This window comes from Garra rufa, chromosome 19 (assembly GCF_049309525.1).
Source record: "Garra rufa chromosome 19, GarRuf1.0, whole genome shotgun sequence".
NCBI lineage: Eukaryota > Metazoa > Chordata > Actinopteri > Cypriniformes > Cyprinidae > Garra > Garra rufa.
Genome location: NC_133379.1, coordinates 32,851,298 through 32,875,608, shown reverse-complemented (window position 1 = coordinate 32,875,608; position 24,311 = coordinate 32,851,298). Strand labels below are relative to the sequence as shown.

The following is a 24,311-nucleotide window of genomic DNA, read 5'->3' as shown; positions in this document are numbered from 1 at the left end:
AGCTGATTTCGAAAATCTAAAGAACAGAACTACAACACTAATCACTATATTTAAAAAAAAAAAAAGTAACTCTTGAATGTAAAAAATGTAATTTGATATACATAATGATACATTTTATATAATTATTATAGGAATAGTACACCCAAAAATGAAAATTTGCTGAGAAATTATTCACACTCAGGCCATCAAAGATGTAGTTAGACTTTAAGAAATTTAGCATTACATCTGTCACAGTTCTGTCTGTCTTGTCATTTGGTTTAGCCCTTCGTCATTGTGATTCCCTGCACCTTTCCTTGTAATTATTAGTCATCTGTGTCACCTGTGTTTATTGATTAGTCTGTCTTTAAAAGTCTGTCTTTGATTTCAGTTCCCTGTCGGTCCTTCTGTGATTTAGATGTGTGTGATGTTCCAGCCTTGTTCCACTCGGAGATTTATATTAAATATATTGTACTTTGTAAATATTGTCTATCGTCTCGTCTACTCCTGCACGCACCCCTGACATAAGGACCGACCAAGTACAGTTTACCCGGCACCTCTCCCTGCGCTTATTTTCCATTTTTTTGTATCAGTGTTTTATTTTTTTTTCCTCATGGATGACCCTGCTGTTTTCATCATCCTCCTGAAGCAGGGGAACCGCTCTCTCGAGGACCACATCAGAGACTTTCTGTTCCTCGTGCCATCTACTCATTACCCGGACAGCTGCTTGTGCACGTTCTTCCGCAATGAAAACATCAAGACGCAGCTGTCCGGGGAGGGTCCTCGAGAGAGCCTTGCCGGATACATCGAGTGGGTGCTGGCGTCCAGTGGATCTTCCTGGACTGTCGGCTTCGTCGAGGAGGACGTCAGCCCCACTCACGACCCAGAGAGCAGCCAATCATCGCCCCGACATGCAGAGCGGGAACCCGAGCGCACCGCGGATGAGGGACTAGATGCGCGAGCGACAGAGCCAGAGCCCTCTCCGGCTGACCAGGTGCGTGAGCCGGATTCTACATCTGTGACGGTGGATTGCGACGTGGAGCAAGTGAGGGAAATGGAGAGCCCTGCCCACTGCAACTCCGCTGGGGGTGAGATGGAACACTCTGGGGATCTGATCGACTTCTTTTCCGAAGTCGAGGATACAATATCATATGACTTAATAGACTTTTTCTCTGAGCCACTGACCTGCATAGACTTCCCTCCCACCCGCCCTCGTCTGTCTGAATCTGCCTGGTCCCCGCTGGTTCCGCCCAGCCGTCCTGAGTCCCCGCTGGTTCCGCCCAGCCGTCCTGAGTCCCCGCTGGTTCCGCCCAGCCGTCCTGAATCCCCGCTGGTTCCGCCCAGCCGCCCAAAGTCTCCCAGGTCATCAGTCAGTCCCCTTGCTCACCCTCAGCCCACCATCTCTGCAGTGGGCTCGCCGCAGGGATGCCAGCTTACATCGGTGGCATGGCTGGAGGATTCCTCAGCTCCGCCTCCAGCCTACGAGTCCAGATCTCCACCTCGGCCCTCCGACCCTGCGGCTCCATCGTCCCTCCGGCTCCACCTTGGTCAGTCGTCGACCATCCGCCGCCTCGGGGCTCCACTCCTCTGGCTTCGCCTCGTCCCTCTGTCCCTCCGGCTCTGTCAGGCTCCTCCTTCCCGTCAGCGTCGCCTTCGTCCTCTGTCACTCCGGCTCCGCCGCGGACCTCCGGATCTCCGCCTCCGCCTCGGCCGCCAGAGCCTCCTGTTCCGCCTTGGCCCTCCGGATCCGCGGTGTCGCCCTGGATCTTCGGCTCTCCATCTCCGCTTCGGGTTCCTCTGCCAGCTGCTCTGCCTCTGTCGGTCGGCCCCACGGAGTCGGCGGTCCTTCCTCCACCATGGCTCCTCCCTCCGTCGGCTCCTCCGTGGGCCGTCATCCTGGCTGCGATCTGGGTCCAGCTCTCCTGCTTCAGGTCCCTCCTGTTTCCTCCCTGGCTCCTCCCACCGCCGTCGCCCCCTTGGACTGTCTTTTTTGTTACCTGGACTTTTGTTCTGGTCCTCCTCCGGGGGTTGCGTCCTCCGCCGGAGCCCCCTCCCTCATTGACTCTGGTTTCCTGGTTTTCCACCCCTCTCGTTTTTTTCCACGGCGCGAGGACGCGCCTTTCCGGAGGGGGGCGTAATGTCACAGTTCTGTCTGTCTTGTCATTGGTTTTGCCCATTTGTCTTCCCCCCCCGTTGATCTGTCATTTGGATTAGCCCTTCGTCATTGTGATTCCCTGCACCTTTCCTTGTAATTATTAGTCATCTGTGTCACCTGTGTTTATTGATTAGTCTGTCTTTAAAAGTCTGTCTTTGATTTTAGTTCCCTGTCGGTCCTTCTGTGATTTAGATGTGTGTGATGTTCCAGCCTTGTTCCACTCTGAGATTTATATTAAATATATTGTACTTTGTAAATATTGTCTATCGTCTCGTCTACTCCTGCACGCACCCCTGACACATCACTTGCTCACTGATAAATCCTGAAAAATCCTTCAGGTCGCACAAATTCTTTGGTTTTTCAGCATTTTTGTGTATTCAAACCCTTTCCAACAATGACTGTAGGATTTTGAGAACCATTTTTTTCACACTGAGGGAATATGCAATTATTACAGAAGGTTCAAATGCTCACTGATGCTTCAGAAGGAAACATGATACTGGAACCATGGGCAAGGGCAATAAACTTTTGAACAGAATGGCTTATTTTGTCTAAATTTTAACCATGAGGAAACAGGCTTATAAATCATGCACAATGAGTTTTTTTTGAGAAAGTAAAAGTGTGCACAATCTCCTGTGAGGGCTAGGTTTAGGTGTAGGGCGATAGAAAATACGGTTTGTACAGTATGAAAACCATTACGCCTATGGAATGTCCCCATAAAACATATAAACCCAACGTACGTACGTGTGTGTGTGTGTGTGTGTTAGACTAAAATGCAGTGGGTTCATGTACCCTGCTACTAAATACTGAATTGTTTTTTTGTTTTGTTTTTACAAACTGATTATCCAAATAAACATTCGTCAATGCACTTTGCTCATAAAGTAAACACCGCACGTTTATGGCTCTGAAATCTCACCTGAGTGTGGGCGTGGACTCGTGAATGTCAATCATGCGCTGCGTCACGTATCCACGGCTCTCTTGAACGCTACAGACATGCTGTGACCCCTAGAAAAAAAGCACAGCATGCATAAACAAACATTACCGCTTTCTGTCTACATAGAAACTAAACTGAGAAGGGCTTGTGGAGAGAACTGACTGGCTGCCATAGTGAATGTGACATCGCAGGTGTCATGGAGAATTCACGGGCATCATTGATGTTCAAGGTGGTCGCGGTGGCAGCGATCGGTCTCACCGCTACGCTCGTCATGCTCGTCCAAGATCCATCAGACACGCTGTTTGGAGGAGGATACCCAGAACTGTGGCGGAAAACCGGACTGGCAGGAGCCCCTACGCGGGCAGCAGCATGCATATTCGCGGGCGTGTTCCTCCTAGCTATGGGCTGGTTGTACAGACTGTTATTCGCTCCTCTGGAGCTGCTCCGCGGTGTGGATGAAGTGGGGTACATCGCGGAGGATGGGCGCTCTCGTGCCCAGACTGCCAACGAAGTGCGGCGGCGACGGAAGACCGGAGAATTACCGCCTGTTTATCCAAACGGCTGGTACCGGGTTTTTGACTCTCACATGCTGGAGAGAGGAGATGTGAAGAGTGTGACAGTGCTAGGTAAGTAACCGCGAGAAATGGTAAATAAACCTGTGCGGGTGAGGTAAAATCATGTCACTGGAAATGTCCCCCAGTTTTATTTATCATTTTAGCAGTAGTCACAGTATAACAACACAGAAGCGATATCAAATACATTTTTAAACCAGAACTTGTGAAGCATCATAAAACATGGGACGCGTACAGTAAATCTTGGTTAACGTACTCATGCGTCACAGAGCGCGTCTTGAGATGCGTTTTCAGAAGTCGAATCTGGAAGCAGAGGAAACGCAAGTTTAAGACACTTAACAGTTAAAATATTAATGAATAGTGTTTTCAGTGTTTTCCTATGAGACTTCGCACATTTTCAGTCATGTGTCTTTCTACAGTGCTGCGCAGACGCAGATCTGAGACTGAAATAGCTTTCCATTCACTGTTTTGGAGCCAGATGGGTTTTCAGGTCACGTCAAGAACAGAAACAGTCATTTGCATCCTGACATTCCCGGCTTGAGATCAATAATGCAGCTGTTTTGTCGCATATGTTATATGCCCACATGCCACATGTTATTACACAGAGAAAAGGCTTGACCCAATATTTTACAAAAGGGGTAAATTTCGATTAAATGTAATACTAAACATAATACTAAACTGTGTATCTTGAATACATGGAAAGTTATTTAGTCAATGAATGTAAATACTTAATTACTGGACAGGTAAAGCAGTGTGACATGCCTATGCTTAATCAAAAACAACAATTCTTATACAATTATTATGTGACACTGGACCACAAAACCAGTCATTAGGGTATTTTTTTCTGATTTATTCAACATCTGAAAGCTTTCCATTGATGTATAGATTGTTAAGATAGGGCAATATTTGGTCAAGATACAACTGTTTGAAAATCTGGAATCTGAGGGTGCATAAGAAAATCACTCTTCAAGTTGTCCAAATTAAGTTCTTAGCAATGTATATTACTAATCAAAAATTAAGTTATGATATATTTACGTTTTGAAATTTACAAAATATCTTCATGGAACTTAATCTTTACTTGTTATCCTAATAATGTTTTTGGCATAAAAGAAAACTTGATCGTTCTGACCCATACAATGTATTTTTGGCTATTGCTAAAATGTACCTGTGCTACTTAAGACTGGTTTTGTGGTTCAGGCATAGGCGTAATTCTATGGGGGGACAGGGGGACACGTCCCCCCCAATATTCAAAGAAGGACAATTTGTCCCCCCCAATATTTGATCATACTGTATGATTATGCGGGCGATATCGATGTGATTGCAAATACGTCTTTCTTTCCAGCTCCGAAAATATAAAATCCCGGCCGGTCCATTTCCCAAATCCATTCGACTGGCCTTACACTATACATTAACAAAACCTGATCCATGTCATGTTTTCCCCTATACCTTTAGTAGCTCGCGCACCGCCACCGTCAGTGAGTTAGGAAAAAACAAACAGAAGAAGAGCGCGAAATCTGACAGACATTTGGCACATATCTATATGGTGTTTTTGGCTGACATAATCCCTTAGATAACGACCAGGTGAATTTCACTAGAATTTCGAATTGTAGAATTTGTAAATTTCGACTGTAATATTATACAGCTTGTATGAATGGGTCTATTGACAAGCTAGCCGACAGCTAGCTAACGTTACTGTATACACGCTAGCATGTAGCCTGGCTTTAAAGCAAACTGGGATAGCGGTCAGTGACAGGCTTGTCAAATCTACTGTACCAAACCCAGTTTTTACAGCTAACGTTAGCGTTTTGAGCCACGGTCCTGTTCTCTGAATTGGGTTTATCTAGCAAGTTATTTTAGAGTCCTGTCATTTGTTCTTTCTTACTTCACCATTTTCATCCCTTGGAATTGCGTTGCTGTTATATTTCACAGTATTGGCCAAAAATGAACAAGAGAAAGACTGCAGCAGCTGACATCTGTAATTTCTTTGGAAAGAAAAAGAAAGTAACGTTACGTTTCTGGAGATTTTAGGCATTTTTAACAGAGAAGTGAGAAGTAAGGTACTAAGGTACCGGACAGCATGACATAATAGCTCTTAACCCTTGTATGGTGTTCGGGTCTGTAGGACCTTTACTCTGTCCTCCTCCTGTCAGGCCTTGCTGTTATGTATGTGTGTATGTGTGTGTGTGTGTGTGTGTGTGTGTTCTTGTATAGTATATGGTTTATGAGGACACAAATGTGTATAATGACTTGGGTATTACAACGTAAACATGGTTTATGAGGACATCTGTGTCCTCATAAACCAAACGGCTAAAAAACATACTAAATGGTGTTTTTTGAACTTCAAAAAAGGCCAAAAGTTTTCTGTGATTGGTAGGTTTAGGGGTAGGGTTAGTGTAGGGGCATTGATTATACAGTTTGTACATTTGTAAAACCATTACGCCTATGGAGATTCCCTGTATGAACCACATATCTGTGTGTGTGTGTGTGTGTGTGTGTGTGTGTGTGTGTGTGTGCATGCATGTGAGAGAGAGGTTGTGTGTAAGTGTGAGAGAGTGTGAGTGCAAAAGTGAGTTTTGTTTCTACCCCTGCCGTTCCCGCACAAGGTTACAATTCATAAATGTGATCTAACAAAGCTAGAGAGGAAATATTAACCATAAATGCTGTTTCTATTGCTTGTAATTGGGATGAAGTAGCCTAAATATCTGTTGAGTATTTTAACATAAATTGGTTGATTATGTTGAATTAAAAACCCCAAAATGCAGCGGGTCCACCAGACCCACGAACACTGGCTGAATAACAAAAATATGAACACCACACAAGGGTTAACTCACATTCATTGTGAGTGAATGTAACGTTATAGGGTAAGATGTGGTAACAAGCTGCCCCTTAGAACAATGTTTAATTACTGAAACAAAAAAGCAAAGTTTAGAGGAAATAAAATATGTGGATCATGGGCATTCTTATGAGAATTATGAAGGGAAAAAGACGTTTAGATTTTTAGAAAATGTGATTTTTTTTTTAAAGTATAGAACAAAATAAGATATTTTGAAAAATGTCTGTAACCAAACAGTTGATGGACCCCATTGACCTACTATGGAAGTCAATGGGGTCCATCAACTGTTTGGTTACAGACATTTTTCAAAATATCTTATTTTGTGTTCAGCAGAAGAAAGAAATTCTTACAGGTTTTAAAAAACTTGAGGGTGAGTAAATGATGACAGAATTTTCATTTTTGGGTGAACTATCCCTTTAAATTCAGCTTTGTGACTTAATAGCCTGTATGCTGATGCTGTAATCATTACAGGGTGAGTATACGTTGGTTTGACGATCAGATGTAATAAAATTCCTTGTTGTGTTATACAATTACAAACATTTGGACTCTGGCTTTTTTTTTTTTTTTTAAATGTGTGCATGCGCAAACACAAAAAGTCCCACAGCTGTCCCCCCCAATGTGTGATTGACAATTTCGCCCTTGGGTTCAGGGTCACATATGCAGTCTTTATGATCTTATAAATCATGAGACTATTTAGTAAATACATTTTCACTATTTAACTGAGCTTTTAAAAAGATAAAAGTTGACTGAAAAGGTAAAAGCTTGGAGAAACTGTGACTAGCTCAGAACCTAAAATATAGCCTTTACACATGCAAATACATAAATAAACAAATACAAATGTGAGCTGAGCTATGTGATCAAAAAAAATGTGATAACCGAATTTATACCATATGTATTAATGCCATAAATACACTTCTGCTCAAAAGTTTGGGATCAGTAAGATTTTTAATGTTTTTTTTTTTTTTTAAGTATTTTATGCTCATCAAAGTTCCATTTATTTGATCAAAAATACAGAAAAAAAGTAATAGAAATATTATTGCAATTCAAAATAACTGTTTTTTATTTTAATATACTTTAAAATATAATTTATTTCTGTGATGCAAAGCTGAATTTTCATCAGCCATTACTTCAGTCTTCAGTGTCACATGATCCTTCATAAATCATTCTAATATAAGACCTTTTTCCTGAGTAAACGATGAGCGCCGCCATTACGAATTCTAACGTCAGATTGAATGCTTTTCTGTTCCGGTTTCCATAGGAACTCATTCAAATAGCGTCCATCTGTTTTTAATGTAGCTAACGTCCGCTGCTTCGTGTCATCTATACGCTCATTAAAGTGAGGCACTGACAAATGACGGTCATTGCGACATTGCCAAGTGATGGCGCTATGGAGCCATGTGCTTTTTAAAAACATTTGAATAGGTTTAACATTAGTTTATTAGCTCGGAATATACCCTAATTTGACTAGAAACAATGCAGACCGGAAATGCAAAGCATTCTTTCAGTTAAGAGTCGGACTTACTTCCGTGTTCAGGAAAAAGGTCTATACTGATTTATTACTTTTATTATCAATGTTGGAAACAGTTGTTCTGCTCCTTCACCCTCCTTTTGTCAAACCCAGACAATATTGTGTCCATAACATTGCTAAGCAACAACAACACGAAAACCAGCCGAGAAAACCCTGTTCAGTCGATAGATGTCGAAACTACATCATTGCACAGGCTTCAGAACAACGTGAATATAAGAGACCACTGGCACGTCAACTTCAGCCTCTTTCACACAGCGATTCCGGTAAATACACAGATAATGTGTCCCATGATTTGTTCCGGAGTTGTTTGATTTGGTTCATTCACAGTTGTTTTCCGGAATCTGTGCGTGCTTTACACACAACCCATAAAGACATGTGACATTTGGATGTGAGATGTAATGCGACGCCTACGTTTCACTAAACTGAAACTAACCTGAACAAACTGTGCTTCAGCGCTGATAGCGAGGAGCTGGCTCTGCCCGATCGCCGCTTCATTCCACTTTGCACGTATTTTTCGTTGTGAAGAGTCGCATGATAATGTGCATCATCACTACAACACTGCCTTTATGGTTCTGGCTTTTGTTCACACAGCGCTCGTTCCCGTAATTTTCCAGAATCAGCGCGCATTGTGAAAGGGGCTTTACTAAAGCAACAGTTATGTAGGTGTTTGAAAAACACTGCATTCGGTGTTTGAAAAAGAAAAAACATTAATGATCATTCTGAAATATCCTGTTGAGTATCAGCAAGCTAGGCTCTCTCTATGGCTCTGGGTTCGGCTACAACGATACATGACCGTAGTTAACTGTGGTTGGCCTGGTTGTGCGTCACTCAGAAAACAACAGGCCAATCAGAAGAGAGGCTCATGAATATTAATTAGATGGGCCAAAATCGACCTGTTTTTGACAGAGCTCCTAAAAAAGGAGCTGTAAAAATATATATATTCTTTTTAACGTTTTATTCATCAAATAATCCTGGAAAAAGTTTCACAGGTTCCCAAAAAATATATTAAGCTGCAACAACACTGATAATAAATCAGCATATTAGAATGATTAAATGCTGAAAATTCAGCTTTGCATCACAGGAATAATTTATATTTTAAAGTATATTAAAATAGAAAACCACTATTTTAAATTGCATTAACATTTCACAGTATTACAGTTTTTTTCTGTATTTTTAATCAAATAAACGCAGACTTGATGAGCAGAAAAGTTTCCTTTAAAAAGCATTAAACATCTTACTGATACCAAACTTTTGAGCGGCAGTGTGGGTTAGAGGTTGCAGGGCTCTAGACTAACTTTTTGCACTGGTTGCACTGGTGCGCCTAACTTTTTTTCTTAGGTGCACCAGCACAAAAGTTAGGTGCACCCAAATTTTCAACCGCATCACATTTAACACCGCAGTTTTACAAGTTCACTTTTTTATTTTTTTATTTATTATTATTTTTAATCCCTGTCCATATAGGCAATATTGACTTGTAAATGATTAACTAACAATCTGGTCAATATAAAGTTCTTTATTTGAAGAACAATTCTACAAGAAAGGCAACTTACTGAAAACGTGTTTGTGCTTAAAGTGCTGTACTGAGCTGAAATTTAAACTTAAAAATTTTCAAGATAATTAACTAAAAATAAAATCTAAATTAAGTGTTTTAAGGGCAAACACTTCAAACTGAACACCTCATGGCTTGATGCGTGGGTCATATTTTTTTCCCGGTACTTTACCCTACTTGGTGTAATAATGAAAACATTTCAGTGAAAAAATAAGTCCAAAACTCTCTATTTTAACATTTTGAACAATAGGGCTTTACAATCTTTTTTTTATTTTTTATTTTTTTTTAGAAATTCTTGTTTTAATTTTTCTCATAATCAAATGAAAGCATAAACATTTATTTATTTTTAATCAAATGAAAAATAAACCTTTTTAATTTTTGGCAAACATATATATGATTTATAAATAGGAATATATAAACACCTACATTATACTGTACAAAAGTAATACAGGACTAATATTGTTCTGTTTCATGTTAAACCGTACATTTATTTTGACAGGTTGCCGTGAAGTTTCTGTGTGTACAGTATGAAATGATGCTTTCTCAAATGAAACGGTAAAAGTGACACTCACACAGCAGGTTTGGAGATTGAGTTTATCTGATCATGTGAGATGCAAATGCCAAAAATTAGCGGGAGCGTCACGCGTGCTTCAGTAGCCTATACACGTGTAGTAAAAAAATACACGTCTCCACCATTAATACACAGAGGCAAACGGAACATGCAGGATTCATATTAAACGGTCTTTTTGCCTTTCAGTTTTCACAGACACTAGTCCATATCGCGATTTGAATTAAGTGACAGACCAACTTTTGATTTATCAATCCAAAAATCGACGTATTACGTGGCATTCCGCGCCATAGTAAATTCGGTTTTTATGAATGGAGTCCGCGATCCAGTCCGTGTTTTTGCGGAGGAGGCATTGTAAACGCTTGGCCATGTAGAGACAGCCTGACTGCATCACATCCATTTTCAAACGTACACACACGTACAGGAATATCTGGACCACGGCCAATCAGAGGGGGCGCGGGATCTGTCCTTCATCTCTGATTGCTTTAGACCACGATATGGGTCTAATGTGTGTCTGTTGTTGAGCAACAGGGAGACTTTAAGAGTGACGGAGTTTCGTTTTTTCCCCCCTCTAACGGCTGGTCGCACCGGTGCAACCTTTGATTTTTTTTAGTCGCACCATTGAGAAATTAGGTCGCACGTGCGACCAAATTGGTCGCACTCTAGAGCCCTGGGTTGTTGAGACTAAAATGAACCCAATTGGGTGATTTCTTACAGACATTATGTTGTACGTTGCTGCACCAGATATGCAACTATTAATATCTTGGATCAGTTTCTGATGCTAAATCAGCAGTTATTGAAACCCTTCAGAGAGATGCTTTGGGGGTCTTATTGATTTCAGCCAGGGTTGCGGAAGCTGTAAACATAGTCCAAAAAAACAGGCAACACAACCGAGACACCAGTGGTTCTACATACTGGAGAAAAATCTGACTGAACTTAAGGTGCGTTCCGATCGACAGGGTCCCTACGCAGTGTTCACTGCTCCCTACTCCCTTAGCATGGTATATCTGTTGAAGTGGACTTCGCTGACAATAATCGCTCATTTGGAATGCCCTGGAACGTCATCAAAGCAAATCAACGGCAGGGTCAAGCAGATTATGATAACGTAAATAAATATTGTAATTTATCTTACTTTCAAATTTAAATACATATAAAATACATATAAACTTATGTATCTATAAATATAGTCAAAATGTATATGTTTGGACCGTTAACAGATTTTTGTGGTCTTATCTCACGCACTTTCTTTCCCACACACAGCCTATACTATCCAGTGGTAACGTTAAATAAAACTAAATAAAACAAGACAGAGTCTCACATCGCTGGTTTTACTTTCATTCATACAATACATTATGCAAATGTAACACAAATCACCATAACCATTCATAAACACTCTAATTTGTATAATAAAAACAACATTTATTGCAACCGCTCCATTTCAGAGCCTTTAAAAAAACTTCAACGGCTCTGCTCTATCATAACTTCTAACTGGTGCTGCGGTGCGCAATGACAGTTGGGTGATTTTCCCCGTCCACTTCCTGTGAAGTGAAGTACCGATGTTCCCTTATTCCCTGTGCCGTTCGCAGTGCCCTTCGAACTGAACATGTTCGCTCCCTTCGATTTAGAATCTCACTTAAGATTGTGGAATACCCTGTGAAGTCCACTTCGCAGTCCACTTACGGTCGAATGTTTGTCAATGTTGAAATGACATTGTTTACAGAATCTGATAAGCTACACATGACAGACTATCATTAAAGACTACTCCCTGATCATGACAAGCATTTGTGTACGTGCAGCCCTTTGTCTTTTGTTACTGTTTTTTGTTATGTTTAAGTGCCTGTTGCTTAGCTTGAGTTGCTGTGGGATGCCCTATCATGTTGCAAAGACCTTTGGGTTTTCAGTGAAAACCAAACAAAACACCTTTGTAGTTTTGTTTTTTGGATACAAAGAAACGCTGTTGTGCTTATGCAACCTGGAGACTGTTGAACCTGTGATGCCCTCTTCTACCCCTTTTGTCTTTCACAAATGCTGGATGACTGTCACTACCAAAGGTCTTACAGATAATGGTTACTGTAAATTAAATTACATTTAAAAAATGTTTCAGCCTATATTCGACTAATACTCATTTTAACTTCACTGAAATGAGTTTTACTTTAAATTTATTTTAAATTAGTATGTTTTCAAAGGGACAGTTCACCCCAAAATGAAAATTACCCCATGATTTACTCAACCTCAAGCCAGCCTAGGTGTATATGACTTTCTTCTTTTAGACAAATGCAATCGGAGTTATATTAAAAAAGTCCTGGCACTTCCAAGCTTTATAATGGCAGTGAATGGGTGTTGAGATTTTCAAGTCCAATAAAGTGCATCCATTCATCATAAAAAGTACTCCACACAACTCTGAGGTGTATAAAGGCCTTCTGAAGTGAATCCATGTGTTTGTGTAAGAAAAATATCTTAAAAATCTTTAGCTTTCACTAACTGTCACATACGTGCGTACATAAGAGAGTGGCTGATGTACAGTAGGACTTAGGCGTAGTGTAAGCTCTGGTAAGAAGTAATGACCACAGAAGCACAGAGGAAAGAACAAAACAAAACACCGGTCATGAATTAGAAGTACAAAACAAGGATTTTTAAAGAAAAATGTCGGAGGATTTCAATATAAAAGGAGACTGGTAAACAAAACTTGGTTCTTGCAAGACTAGCATATTCTTACCTGAGTTTACACTACACATAGTTAGCAGAAGCTAGAGATTATGGTTTAGAAAGCTTTAAATATGGATATTTTTTACACAAATGCATCAGTTCACTTTAGGAGGCCTATAATAACCCCCCGGAGCGTGTGGAGCACTTTTTATGATGGATGGATGCACTTTATTGGACTTATATTGGACTAAATCTTAACACCCATTCAGCACCATTATAAAGCTCGGAAGAGGCAGGACCTGATTGTATTTGTCTCAAAGATGAAAGTCATATAAACCTAGGATGGCTTTGAGGGTAAGTGAATCATGGGGTAATTTTCATTTTTGGGTAAACTGTTCCTTTAAATTTTGTAGTCTACAACAACTTGAGGTTGAGTAAATGATGACAGAATTTTCGTATTTTGGGTGAACTATCATTAAGTCTTACTTAAAATGGTTAAAAAGACTCTTAAGTTTAAGTATTTGCATTTAATGTAGATTTAAACCATGATACACTTTCAATAAATTGTTTCCATAAGTACTGTTTTTAAAAGAATGCTACTGTTAGTGTTCAAGATAACCCTTAAAGACGTCTGCTTGGTTAGATGCCATTTAGACGCTTCTCCATCACAAACCCACACACTAAAAAGCAGCAACCTAAGCAGTGAGACAGCTAAATGGAGTTTCCTTTAGTGATCTCAAAGGGCACAGCATTTAATTGCATGCAGTTACTGCTACAGCATATTGATGTGCACTGCATAAAACCTTAGTTAAATGGGCTATCGGCTAGGTGCCTCATAGGAATCATATCACATAGCAGACATGATACCTGATATGCTTATGCAGCTTAAACTCATTGCAGTTTTTCTCTATTTATATATACATAGTTTGAAATACATATGACCTCTTTATTGCTATTTCTTGGGCTGTGTACGATTGTTAAGATTTGAATGACAGCGTATTTTTACAAATACTATTGCCACAATGTTGTTGGATTCAATCCGTACGATTTTTTTCATTTGAGTCTAGTACCTTTTTTTTTCCAAGGGTGCTGCATTGCAGGCAAATGAAACCCCTCAGGTCAGCATAACAGAAAGGGAGTTTTTGGGTCCTGTGGCTGTAAACTCGACGAAAGTGAGAGAGAATGAGTGTGCAAATGAAAATTTTACAGTCTCGATTGTTGATACGCCTATTACTGGTTATATAACATGATAAGCCTAATTATTAACTGACATACTTTACTGTTTGTTTTCAAGTAATTATTAACTTTTCCATTCAGGTAATGATAAAGTTTGAGACGTAATAATCAAAATCTAAAACAGTCACATGCTCAATGATGTGAGATAAAATGTCAAAGTCTCATTTCCGCATATCAACTGAAAAACAGTTATTTTCAATACACTAAATACAGGGTGGGTGAAAAATAACTAGGCAGTATTTAATGACTATAGAACTTAGTATCACTGCAGTCATGATGAAAACAGTCTCTAAATAGACAATAAATAAGATTGAATATTTCCTGTGTCAAAATGTGCAGTTGGTTTTAATACATTTGTATTAGAAATATAGACTTTATTACCAATTTTTAATGCCTAGTTACTTTTCACCCACCCTGTAACAATAGTTGTGGGAACTTTGGGGATTTGGAGCATAAGCAAGCAAAGCCAGGCCTTTTTTTAAAAGGAAATTTCCCCAGAATGACAGTCTGGGACAGTTACCCAACCTGAGGGGTGCTTTTGTTCTTTTTGTGAAAGAACAATACTGACCCCTGTAGGTTATTGTAACTATTTGTGGCATGTTATTTTTCTTTAAAGGAGACCTATTATGCCCCTTTTTACAAAATGTAATATAAGTCTCAGGTGTCTCCAGAATGTGTCTGTGTAGTTTCAACTCAAAATACCCCAAACAGATTAGTTATTATATAATTTTAATAATGCCTGTTTTGAGTGAAAGCAGAAACACGCTGTTTTCGTGCATGCCACTTTAAATGCAAATGAGCTGCTGCTCCCCACCCCCTTTTCCAGAAACATCTGTTTGGTTTTGATTATCATGTCTATTGTGATGAAATCATGCGTTTGAAAGCCATTAAACTTCTGATATAGGGTTTTAAAAGCGCACATATTCAAAGCACGCACACAGAAATTGGCTGTCACACGGCATGTGAGTACTAAACTTTCATGTCTTATTGCACTTAAACTGTCAAATACACACAAGTTTATGTTAAAAACACAAAGGAGTTACAAAAACAGTCGGTTATGTCTGTGAAGGTAAACAGCTGGGAAAGAAATTGCATGTTTATATTAGATCTGTGTGGCAGCAGCATAATATACAGTAAATAAATATATAAATGCACTGCTCTCTCGTCTCCTCTAAAGCTAGGACTGTTTTGTGCTTGTCTGTGCAGCCAATGACAGAACAACTAGCATGCTTTGTTTGAAGTTTTGCCATGGCGTTAGAACTGGTACACCATTGTCGCTTGCGAAAACAAAATGGCTGTGCCATGGGTGGAAACATGCAGATTAAGGGGCGGTAACATTATAATAAGATCCCCTGTCTACGTCACAGAGAGACCAAAATCTGTCACGCAAGATTTTTCACATGCTTGCAGAAAAAGGCTTACCAAAACCAAAAAAGTTACTGGGTTGTCTTTTTTCACATTTTCTAGGTTGGCAGATGCACTGCGGACCTGATTATAGCACTTAAAGGGATAGTTCACCCAAAAATGAAAATTTGATGTTTATCTGCTTACCCCCAGGGCATCTAAGATGTAGGTGACTTTGTTTCTTCAGTAGAACACAAACAAAAAAAATTTAACTCAAACCGCTGCAGTCTGTCAGTCATATAATAGCAGTCAATGGGGCCCACGGCTTTAAGAGTCAAAAAAACATACACAGACAAAACCAAATTAAACCCTGTGGCTCGTGACGATAAATTGAGGTCTTAACACACTAAACAATAAGTCTGTGCAAGAAACTGAACAGTATTTATATATATTTTTTTTTTACCTCTGATCCACCACAATGTCCAACTGTCCTAAGAGCGTTGTTTCGTGTATTAAGACCTCAATGTATCGCCACAAGCCGCAGAGTTTAATTTGGTTTTGTCTGTGTATGTTTTTTTGACTGTCAAACCGTGGGTCCCATTGACTGACTAACATGACTAACAGACTGCAACAGTTTAAGTTAAAAATCTTTGTGTTCTGCTGAAGAAACAAAGTCACCTACATCTTGGATGCCTTGGGGGTAAGCAGATAAACATCAAATTTTCATTTTTGGGTGAACTATCCATTTAAACACGGAAAAAGTCATATTTTTATGATCAGTCATCTTTAAAGCAAACTAAAAAATGACATTTATTTGTATGTTTCCCCAGGACAGCAGGTGGCAGTGTTCCGTGGACAGGATGGCAAGGCCTATGTGGTGGACGCTTACTGCCCTCACTTAGGCGCTAACCTGGCTGTGGGAGGGCGAGTTGTAGGGGGATGCATTGAATGCCCCTTCCACGGGTGGCAGTTCCGTGGGGCTGATGGGAAATGTGTCAAAATTCCATATGCAGATAAAGGTAATTGTGATTCATTTTTTTAGGATTCTTTAATTAATAGAAAGTTCAAAAGAACAACTTATGTGAGATACAAATATTATAACCTGTCTCTTTTTATCAATTTAAATTTAAAATGTTTTTAGTGCCTGAGTTTGCTAAGGTGCGGTGTTGGCTCAGCTGTGAGATCAACGGGCAGGTTCTGGTGTGGTTTCACTGTGATGGGCTGGAGCCCAGCTGGAGAGTGCCAGAACAGAGCGAGATCACCCGCGGCGAATGGGTGTACCGTGGCCGCACCGAACATTTCATTAATGCACATATTGAGGTCAAACATCTTATGTAATTCAGCTCTTATGAGAGTGATGTTTTATATTTTTTAGTGAATGTGATGTATATACCTAGCATTCATTTTAATTTACATTTTTGATCTTTTTGCAGGAGATTCCTGAGAATGCAGCAGATATTGCACACTTGGCTCATTTGCACACTCCAGGTATTGTCAGTGGAGTCGATCTGCGCTATACTAACAGCAAGACCTGGGAGTTTATACGGCATGACTGGAAGGTTTGATTCCTTACACAGACATTCATCCCAAAGAGAAATGTCAACAGCAGTGTTATTTTTAGTCTCAGTGACATACTATTATATACTATAGTTTTTCCTAATATTTTAAATTAGATTATATTTTTAGATTTTCATTTTTAATAATAGTTAAAATTTCAGCAATTTTGTTGTGTTTTGTCCCTTTTTCTATCCACCTTATTCTCCCCGTCAGAGTGAACATAGCCATTTGTAAATTTTATGGGTCTGGCTTCAGGTCTCATCCACGTACAGCTATTTTTAGCTGTACAAAACAGCTTGTTTTGCTGCATGATATTGCAAATTGGTTTGTCTTACCAGATTTTTTAATGTATTATCTTAATTATGAGGACATAGTTTGTAGTGCAAACAGTTTTATCTTTTACTGCATGTTGTTATTCTTCTCATTATTTCCCTATTACACCTAATGATCCTGAAGTCTAGCCCATAGGCTTACTTTCACACTGAAGAATGAGGATATAGTTTTAATTAATTTTATTTATTAGTTTTAGTTTACTTAGTTTTAGTTATTTTCGTACTTCCTATGCTATGTTTATGATGTTTATGATGAGTCATAATTACAGTAATTGACCACTTTATTATACTCTGAACTATTCACACTCTTGGACTCATTAAATGTTATTATTTCTATGGAAATTCTCATAACACATAAATTGAGTTAAGCACTCATGAAATGTCTTGTTAACAAAAAACCCATGCGCAAAAATGGGAAGTTGTGCCAAAATAATAAATTAAGTTTCTGTTTTTTTATTTGATGTCAGTTTAGGTTTATTTTGTTTTAAGTAACAGACATGTTTTTTATGGTTTTAATTTTAGTTTTAATTAACGATAATAATCCAGGTCAACGGATTTTATGTTTTTATGTCACAGGAAATTAGGATACATGGTAGAATTAAAATGGGCAACACTAACATAAAACCATAAAAATATAGCAATATCTACCCTAAAAACATAACTCTGATTTATCTGTTTAATTGGTACTTGGTTAAAGGAGCCTTATGACTACACTTTTGCAGCATAAGGCTGGGCAAAAAATTGCAAGTCATCCTCTCCATCAAAAATGTTTACAAAGTTTTATGTACAGCGTGCGCCTTCTTCTGCTTGTAAACAAGGTGCAATGATTTCTTATCACTAACTGTCTCAATTAACTTATTATGCCCCTTTTTACAAGATGTAAAATAAGTCTCAGGTGTCCCCAGAATGCATCTGTGAAGTTTCAGCTCAAAATACCCCACAGATCATTTATTATATCATTTTGAAAATGCCTATTTTAAAGGGAAGCAGAAACACACCGTTTTTGTGCATGACTCTTTAAATGCAAATGAGCTGCTGCCCCCTGCCCCCTTTTCCAGAATAAGGCTGTCTTTACAGCTTTAATAAGAAGACATTTCTTACTTGAATGCTGCTTTTAAATGCTCTAGTGTGAAGATAAACATGGCGGATTGTGTGCGGCGAAGTCTTGGCTAATACGGCGGTGTTCGTCAACTGTCGTGGGTGGGGCTTGTAAAATGTGACATCACATTTTACGGATTCTGTGGGGATTAAAAAAAAAAGGACTGGGTTGATTTTTTTATCATTACAGGGTGGTTGTGTACACACACTGCCAATGCACATTTATGTTCAAACAACATGTAAAAATGAATTTTGCATAAAAGGTGCCCTTTTGTCACTGTACCTTTAAGAAAAAAGTATGATATGTATGATTTGATGTGTTTCCAGGTGGAGTGGAAGCCTGAGCCCGAGCCGAACAAGCACTGCTCGCAGATGTTGGTAAAACACGCTCTCACTGTGTTTGGACGCCACTGGCCTCTTCTTGATTTGGACGTCCTGGCCAGACAGGTAATGACCGGACCGTCAGCTAGAGGGCACGAGTGAGCCATGCAGACTGAGGGAAACGTCTGGAAACTGACTGTGATTAGAAGAATGGAAATCAAGTCATGAATGATCTTGCACACAACAGCAGTGTCTTGATCTTTGTGTTCTGAGGGTTGTTGGCTGTATTTTAAGCAGTTAGTCGAGTGCACACAGAGCATGCTTTTATGTAAATTAAATGTGTGTGTGTGTGTGTGTGTGTGTGTGTGTGTGTGTGTGTGTGCCTGGTATTCATCACGTTGAATACCCCACAAGGATAGGAATACCAGTAGATTTTGACCTTGTGGGGACATTTCTCAGGTCCCCATGAGGAAACAGGCTTATAAATCATGCACAATGAGTTTTTTTGATGAAGTAAAAGTGTGCACAGTCTCCTGTGAGGGCTAGGTTTAGGTGTAGGGTAGGTGTAGGGCGATAGAAAGTACGGTTTGTACAGTATAAAAACCATTACGTCTATGGAATGTCCCCATAAAACATGTAAACCCAACGTGTGTGTGTGTGTGTGTGTGTGTGTGTGTGTGTGTGTGTGTGTGTGTGTGTGTGTGTGTGTGTGTGTGTGTGTGTGTGTGTGTGTGTGTGAGTGTGATGGATGCCGTAGGATGTGTCAGATTTACAAATGAGATGCTTTTCTTGTACGGTGAAGTATATGGCTGTGTTAAATGGAGATTCTTTGCTTCAGGAATGAACCACCAATGAACAGGAATGTTGTGGGTAAATTATTCAGCTTCTCTGCTGCAAAAATTATTGAGCTTTTCACATTTTTTGATGAATTCTCAAAAAATGGCAACACTTTCAAATGATTTTATTTAGGACTAAAATTCATTTGTTTATTTCATTCTATTTATTATTTTATTTGTTAATTTATAAATATGCTATTTCTATTGTTATAATTGTTTGCTTATATTACATTACCTAATGGTAATTTATATGACCTGAAATTTTAAACATGTATTTTTAATATATGTAAAATGTATTCATAAAGTATTCATCAGTAAGATTTTTTATGTTTTTTTAAAGTCTCTTCTGCTCATCAAGCCTCCAAAGTACAGCAAAAACAGTACAATTTTAAAATATTTTTATACTGTTTTTTATACTGTTTAAAATATGTTCTCTATTTGAAGACATTTTAAAATGTAATTTATTCCTGTGATTTTTTGAGCTGAATTTTTAGCATCATTACTTCTGTCACATAATCCTTCAGAAATCAATCTAATATTCTGATTTGCTGCCAAAACCATTTATTATTATTATGATGATTATTATTATTATTATTATTATTATTATGTTGACAACAGCTCAGTACGTTTTTTAGGTTATTTGGTGAAAATAAAGTATAGAAGAACAGCATTTATCTGAAATAGAAATCTTTTGTAACATTATAATTGTCTTTATCACCACTTTTGATCAATTTAAAGCATCCTTGCTAAATTAAAGTATTAATTTCTATAATTTCTTTGCCACAAAAGTAGATATATTTAATTTATTTCAGATAAATGCTGATATTTGGATCTTTCTATTCATCAAAGAAAAAAGAAAAAAATATAAACTGTTTTAAATATTGATAATTATAATAAAAAAAAAACAGCAAATCAGCATTTTCAAATGATTTCTGAAAGATCATGAAAATTTAGCTTTGATCACAGAAATAAATACATTTTTTAAAATATATTCAACTAGAAAACAATTATTTTAAATAGTAAAAATATTTCAAAATGTTACTGTTTTTGCTATACTTCGGATTACATAAATGCAGGCTTGGTGAGCAGAGGAGACATCTTTAAAAAAACATCTGTTCAAAAACTTTTGACTTGTAGTGCATTTTCAGTATATATAAAAATTAACATTTTTATCGTTATTGTTAATTTGGTGCATTAACTAATGTAGCCAGAAATTTTCTTTGTTTCGTGTCTGTGTAGCAGTCCAAGTCTCAATGCCATAATTTCCCCTCATGGTCAGTTGTGCAACATTTTTCTTTTTGTGTTGTGTGAAAAGGAACTGCCTTGTCGCCATAGTGACGGCGCATAATCCTGACAGTATGTGTGAAAACAGTTGTAATTCAAGGCTGTGCTTGCATTTTCACTTGAAGTTGTAGTTACAAAGTGTCTGTATATTTGAGCAGAAAGTGCCGTTAGAGGCAGAATCTGAATTAGGGAAGATTTTGTTATGTGAATGAATCTATTCTATTTGGTCTCACACAGTAGACTGCAGCATAAATTAGATTGATTTTACTCCCTGGTGATACAAATGATATCTTTTATGTTTGTAGGTGGGTCCAGGTGTGGTTTTCCTGCTTTTTGAGCACAGTTTTCTAGGTCGGGGTGTGATCATGCACTGCATTACCCCAGTCGAGCCATTACTGCAGTGTGTATCACACACCATCTTCTACCAGAGCACCATCCCTCCCCTGGTGCCCAAATTCATTCTTCGGGCAGAGTGTATTCAGGTAATGCAACTATGCAGATTTGACATTTGGAATAAAGAGAGATTACCAAAAAATGTAAATTCTCTTATTAATTATTTCGTAACTCTTGTGTCGTTCCAAACCTGTAAGACCTTTGTTCAAGATATTTTTGAGGAAAGCCAAGTGCTTTCTGACACTGCATAGACAGCAATGCAACTGACACATACAAAGCCCAAAAAGGTAGTACGGACATTGTTAGAATAGTCCATGTGACATCAGTGGTTCAACCATAAAGTTACAAAGCAACGAAAATATGTTTTCTGTGCAAAGAAAACAGCAGTGATTTTATTCGCATGAGTGATACGTCCTGTAAGTAATCTAGAACAATAACGTTGCGTTTGGTGTGCGCACAGCATAAGACTGACATGGAAAAGAAGAAATTGTTTTCCATGTACATGTAAAGTTGCTACTACTAATATATTTTACATGATAAGCCATATTTGAGGTTGATGATAGGTGAGCGTTTGGACGTTCTGTCCATCATGCAACTAAGTGACTATCAAAATTTTGGTCAACCAAGCCTTTTCTGGTCAACTATTAGGGGGCAGCCCTAGTTCTTACTACCTTTCTGGGCCTTGAACATGGTAGTTGTGTTGCTGTCTATGCAGGGTCCGAAAACTCAAAGATGAACGAAGGTTTTTCAGGTTTGGAACGACATGAGGGTGAGTAATTAAAGGATTAGTTCACTTTCATAACAACAATGCACAGATAATGTACTCACCCACTTGTCATCCAAGATGTTCATGTCTTTCTTTCCTCAGTCGTAAAGAAATTATGTTTTTTTGAGGAAAACATTTCAGGATTTCTCTCTTTATAATGGATATGGATGGCGCCCCGAAGTTTGAACTTCCGAAATGCAGTTTAAATGCACTTTAAATGCAGCTTCAAAAGGCTCTAAATGATCCCAGCCGAGGAGGAAGGGTCTTATCTAGCGAAACGATCGGTTATTTTTGCAGCGATCTAAGGCGATTTTGAAGTTAGGGAAGAAAACGAGATGGGATTTTTTCGACATACCCTAACTGTATTTACCCGAATCACACAGACTTCACACTTGCGCTGCTCAAGACTTCACACTTGCGCTGCTCAGAGATGAGACAAGACGAGCATTTGAGGTTAAAAAGTATATAAATAGTCAATTTGTTTCGAAAATAACCGATCGTTTCGCTAGATAAGACCCTTCCTTAGAGCCTTTTGAAGCTGCATTTAAACTGCATTTCGGAAGTTCAAACTTCGGGGCGCCATCCATATCAATTATAAAGAGAGAAATCCTGAAATGTTTTCCTCAAAAAAACATAATTTCTTTACGACTGAGGAAAGAAAGACATGAACATCTTGGATGACAAGGGGGTGAGTACATTAAAAAAGTGAACTAATCCTTTAATGACAGAAAAGGATACCTATGAGATCTTAACTAATGGTTTTGCTGTTACAGTTCGAACGAGATGTGATGATCTGGAATAATAAGACGTATATCTCCAAACCTATGCTCGTGAAAGAAGATTCAGCCATTCAGAAACACAGACGCTGGTTCAGTCAGTTCTACAGTGAGAACAGTCCGCGACTGCGCTACCAGCACGACACTCTGGACTTCTGAACATCAGCTATGCTTCAACCCATATGGGTTGCTTAAAGGCCAATACCAATATTTTTTTAATCGGAGCTGATATTTTGTTTGGTATTTTTAAAAAATCATTATGCAAAAATGCTAATTATGCAAAAATAAACACAATGCATTTCTTGAGCAGTTCATTGTTTTAACAAACAACATGTGCTAAGATAATAAAGCAAATGCAAAATAAAAGTGCACTTGCATTTGGATATTACAAGTCAAGATATTTGGACCACAAAACCAGTTATAAGGGTTTTTTTTTATTTAATACTTATACATCATCTGAAAGCTAAAGAAATAAGCTTTCCATTTATGTATGGTTTGTTAGGATAGGACAATATCTGGCTATCTGAAAATATGAAATCAGGGTGCAAAAAAAAATCTAAATATTGAGAAAATCACCTTTAAAGTTGTCCAAATTAAGTTCGTAGCAATGCATATTACTAATGAAAATTATGTTTTGATATATTTACTGTAGGAATTTTACAAAATATCTTAATTGATCATGATCTTTACTTAATATCCTAATGATTTTTGGCATTAAAAACAAATAGATCATTTTAACCCAAACAATGTATTGTTGGCTATTGCTACAAATATATCTACGTATGACTGGTTTTGTGGTCCAAGGTCACATTTTAGTTTTTGGTTTGCTAAAGTTTGTTCACAGAGTCACGTAAAAGTAGGTTACTTGTTTTCTATTCCATCTTAGGGACGTTCTGTCCTTGTTGAGAGTGCTTCAGACAATCATCTGTCAGTAAATAGCAGTCGTACATTTCTATCTAGTGTGCTGCTGAACTGATTGCAGAATTACACACTACTGCTACTGCAGTCTGGCTCGACTGCTGTAATTGGGATTGGACTGTCTGAGAGTCCTCTAAGCTTTAGCAAGCAATAAACCAAAGCCCAGAATTGCCTTTGTTCTTGCAGAAGCACACGTTTTTTTTAAGCAGACCTGTTTGGTAGCACAGCAGATAGAAATGTACAACTGCACTGTGAACTTAGATGCAAAAGGACACAAAGTTCTCTCAGACAGATATAAGTGTTTTATATTAAACTGGCACGTAACTCAACCCGCAGAGTTGTGCTACAGACAGGATCCATAAAAAAGAGGTGTTCTTTTGCTTTTATGTGTAGTTACACTTGGGATGTTTGCCTGGTGAATGATAAAATTGGACAAAAAAAAAAAATCCCAGAGACTTGCAGTGATGGCTCTTTTGACTTGAGGCAGCATAGCACAGTTTGTTCTAGTTCATAGTTTGTCTAGATAAAATATATCTAAAATATACTAAATATATATAATATAAATATATATAAATGTAATAAATAATTAAAATAAAAATATTTAACATTTCATATAAATTAATTCAAAGTATATTTTAATTTGAATTAGACATTATATATATATATATATATATATATATATATATATATAT

At 38.4% G+C, this 24,311-nt stretch overlaps 1 protein-coding gene across 1 annotated transcript; it reads left to right on the top strand.

The window, feature by feature from the left end:
• The first annotated feature begins 3,106 nt into the window (after positions 1-3,106).
• LOC141293127 (cholesterol 7-desaturase nvd) lies at positions 3,107-22,997 on the top strand. Its single transcript, XM_073825179.1, has 7 exons — positions 3,107-3,688; positions 16,169-16,357; positions 16,480-16,658; positions 16,772-16,897; positions 18,653-18,772; positions 21,072-21,248; positions 22,699-22,997. Exons 1-7 carry the CDS (start codon positions 3,259-3,261, stop codon positions 22,858-22,860), a joined length of 1,383 nt encoding a protein of 460 aa, XP_073681280.1. The 5' UTR covers positions 3,107-3,258; the 3' UTR covers positions 22,861-22,997.
• The last annotated feature ends 1,314 nt before the right edge of the window (positions 22,998-24,311 follow it).

What these genes read in the sequence shown, in the direction of transcription:
- LOC141293127 (XM_073825179.1), top strand. Translation starts at nt 3,259, where the DNA reads ATGGAGAATTCACGGGCATCATTGATGTTCAAGGTGGTCGCGGTGGCA. An exon ending in AATTCCATATGCAGATAAAG is followed by an intron (nt 16,358 to 16,479) that starts GTAATTGTGATT and finishes AAATGTTTTTAG; the next exon opens with TGCCTGAGTTTGCTAAGGTG. An exon ending in TTATACGGCATGACTGGAAG is followed by an intron (nt 16,898 to 18,652) that starts GTTTGATTCCTT and finishes ATGTGTTTCCAG; the next exon opens with GTGGAGTGGAAGCCTGAGCC.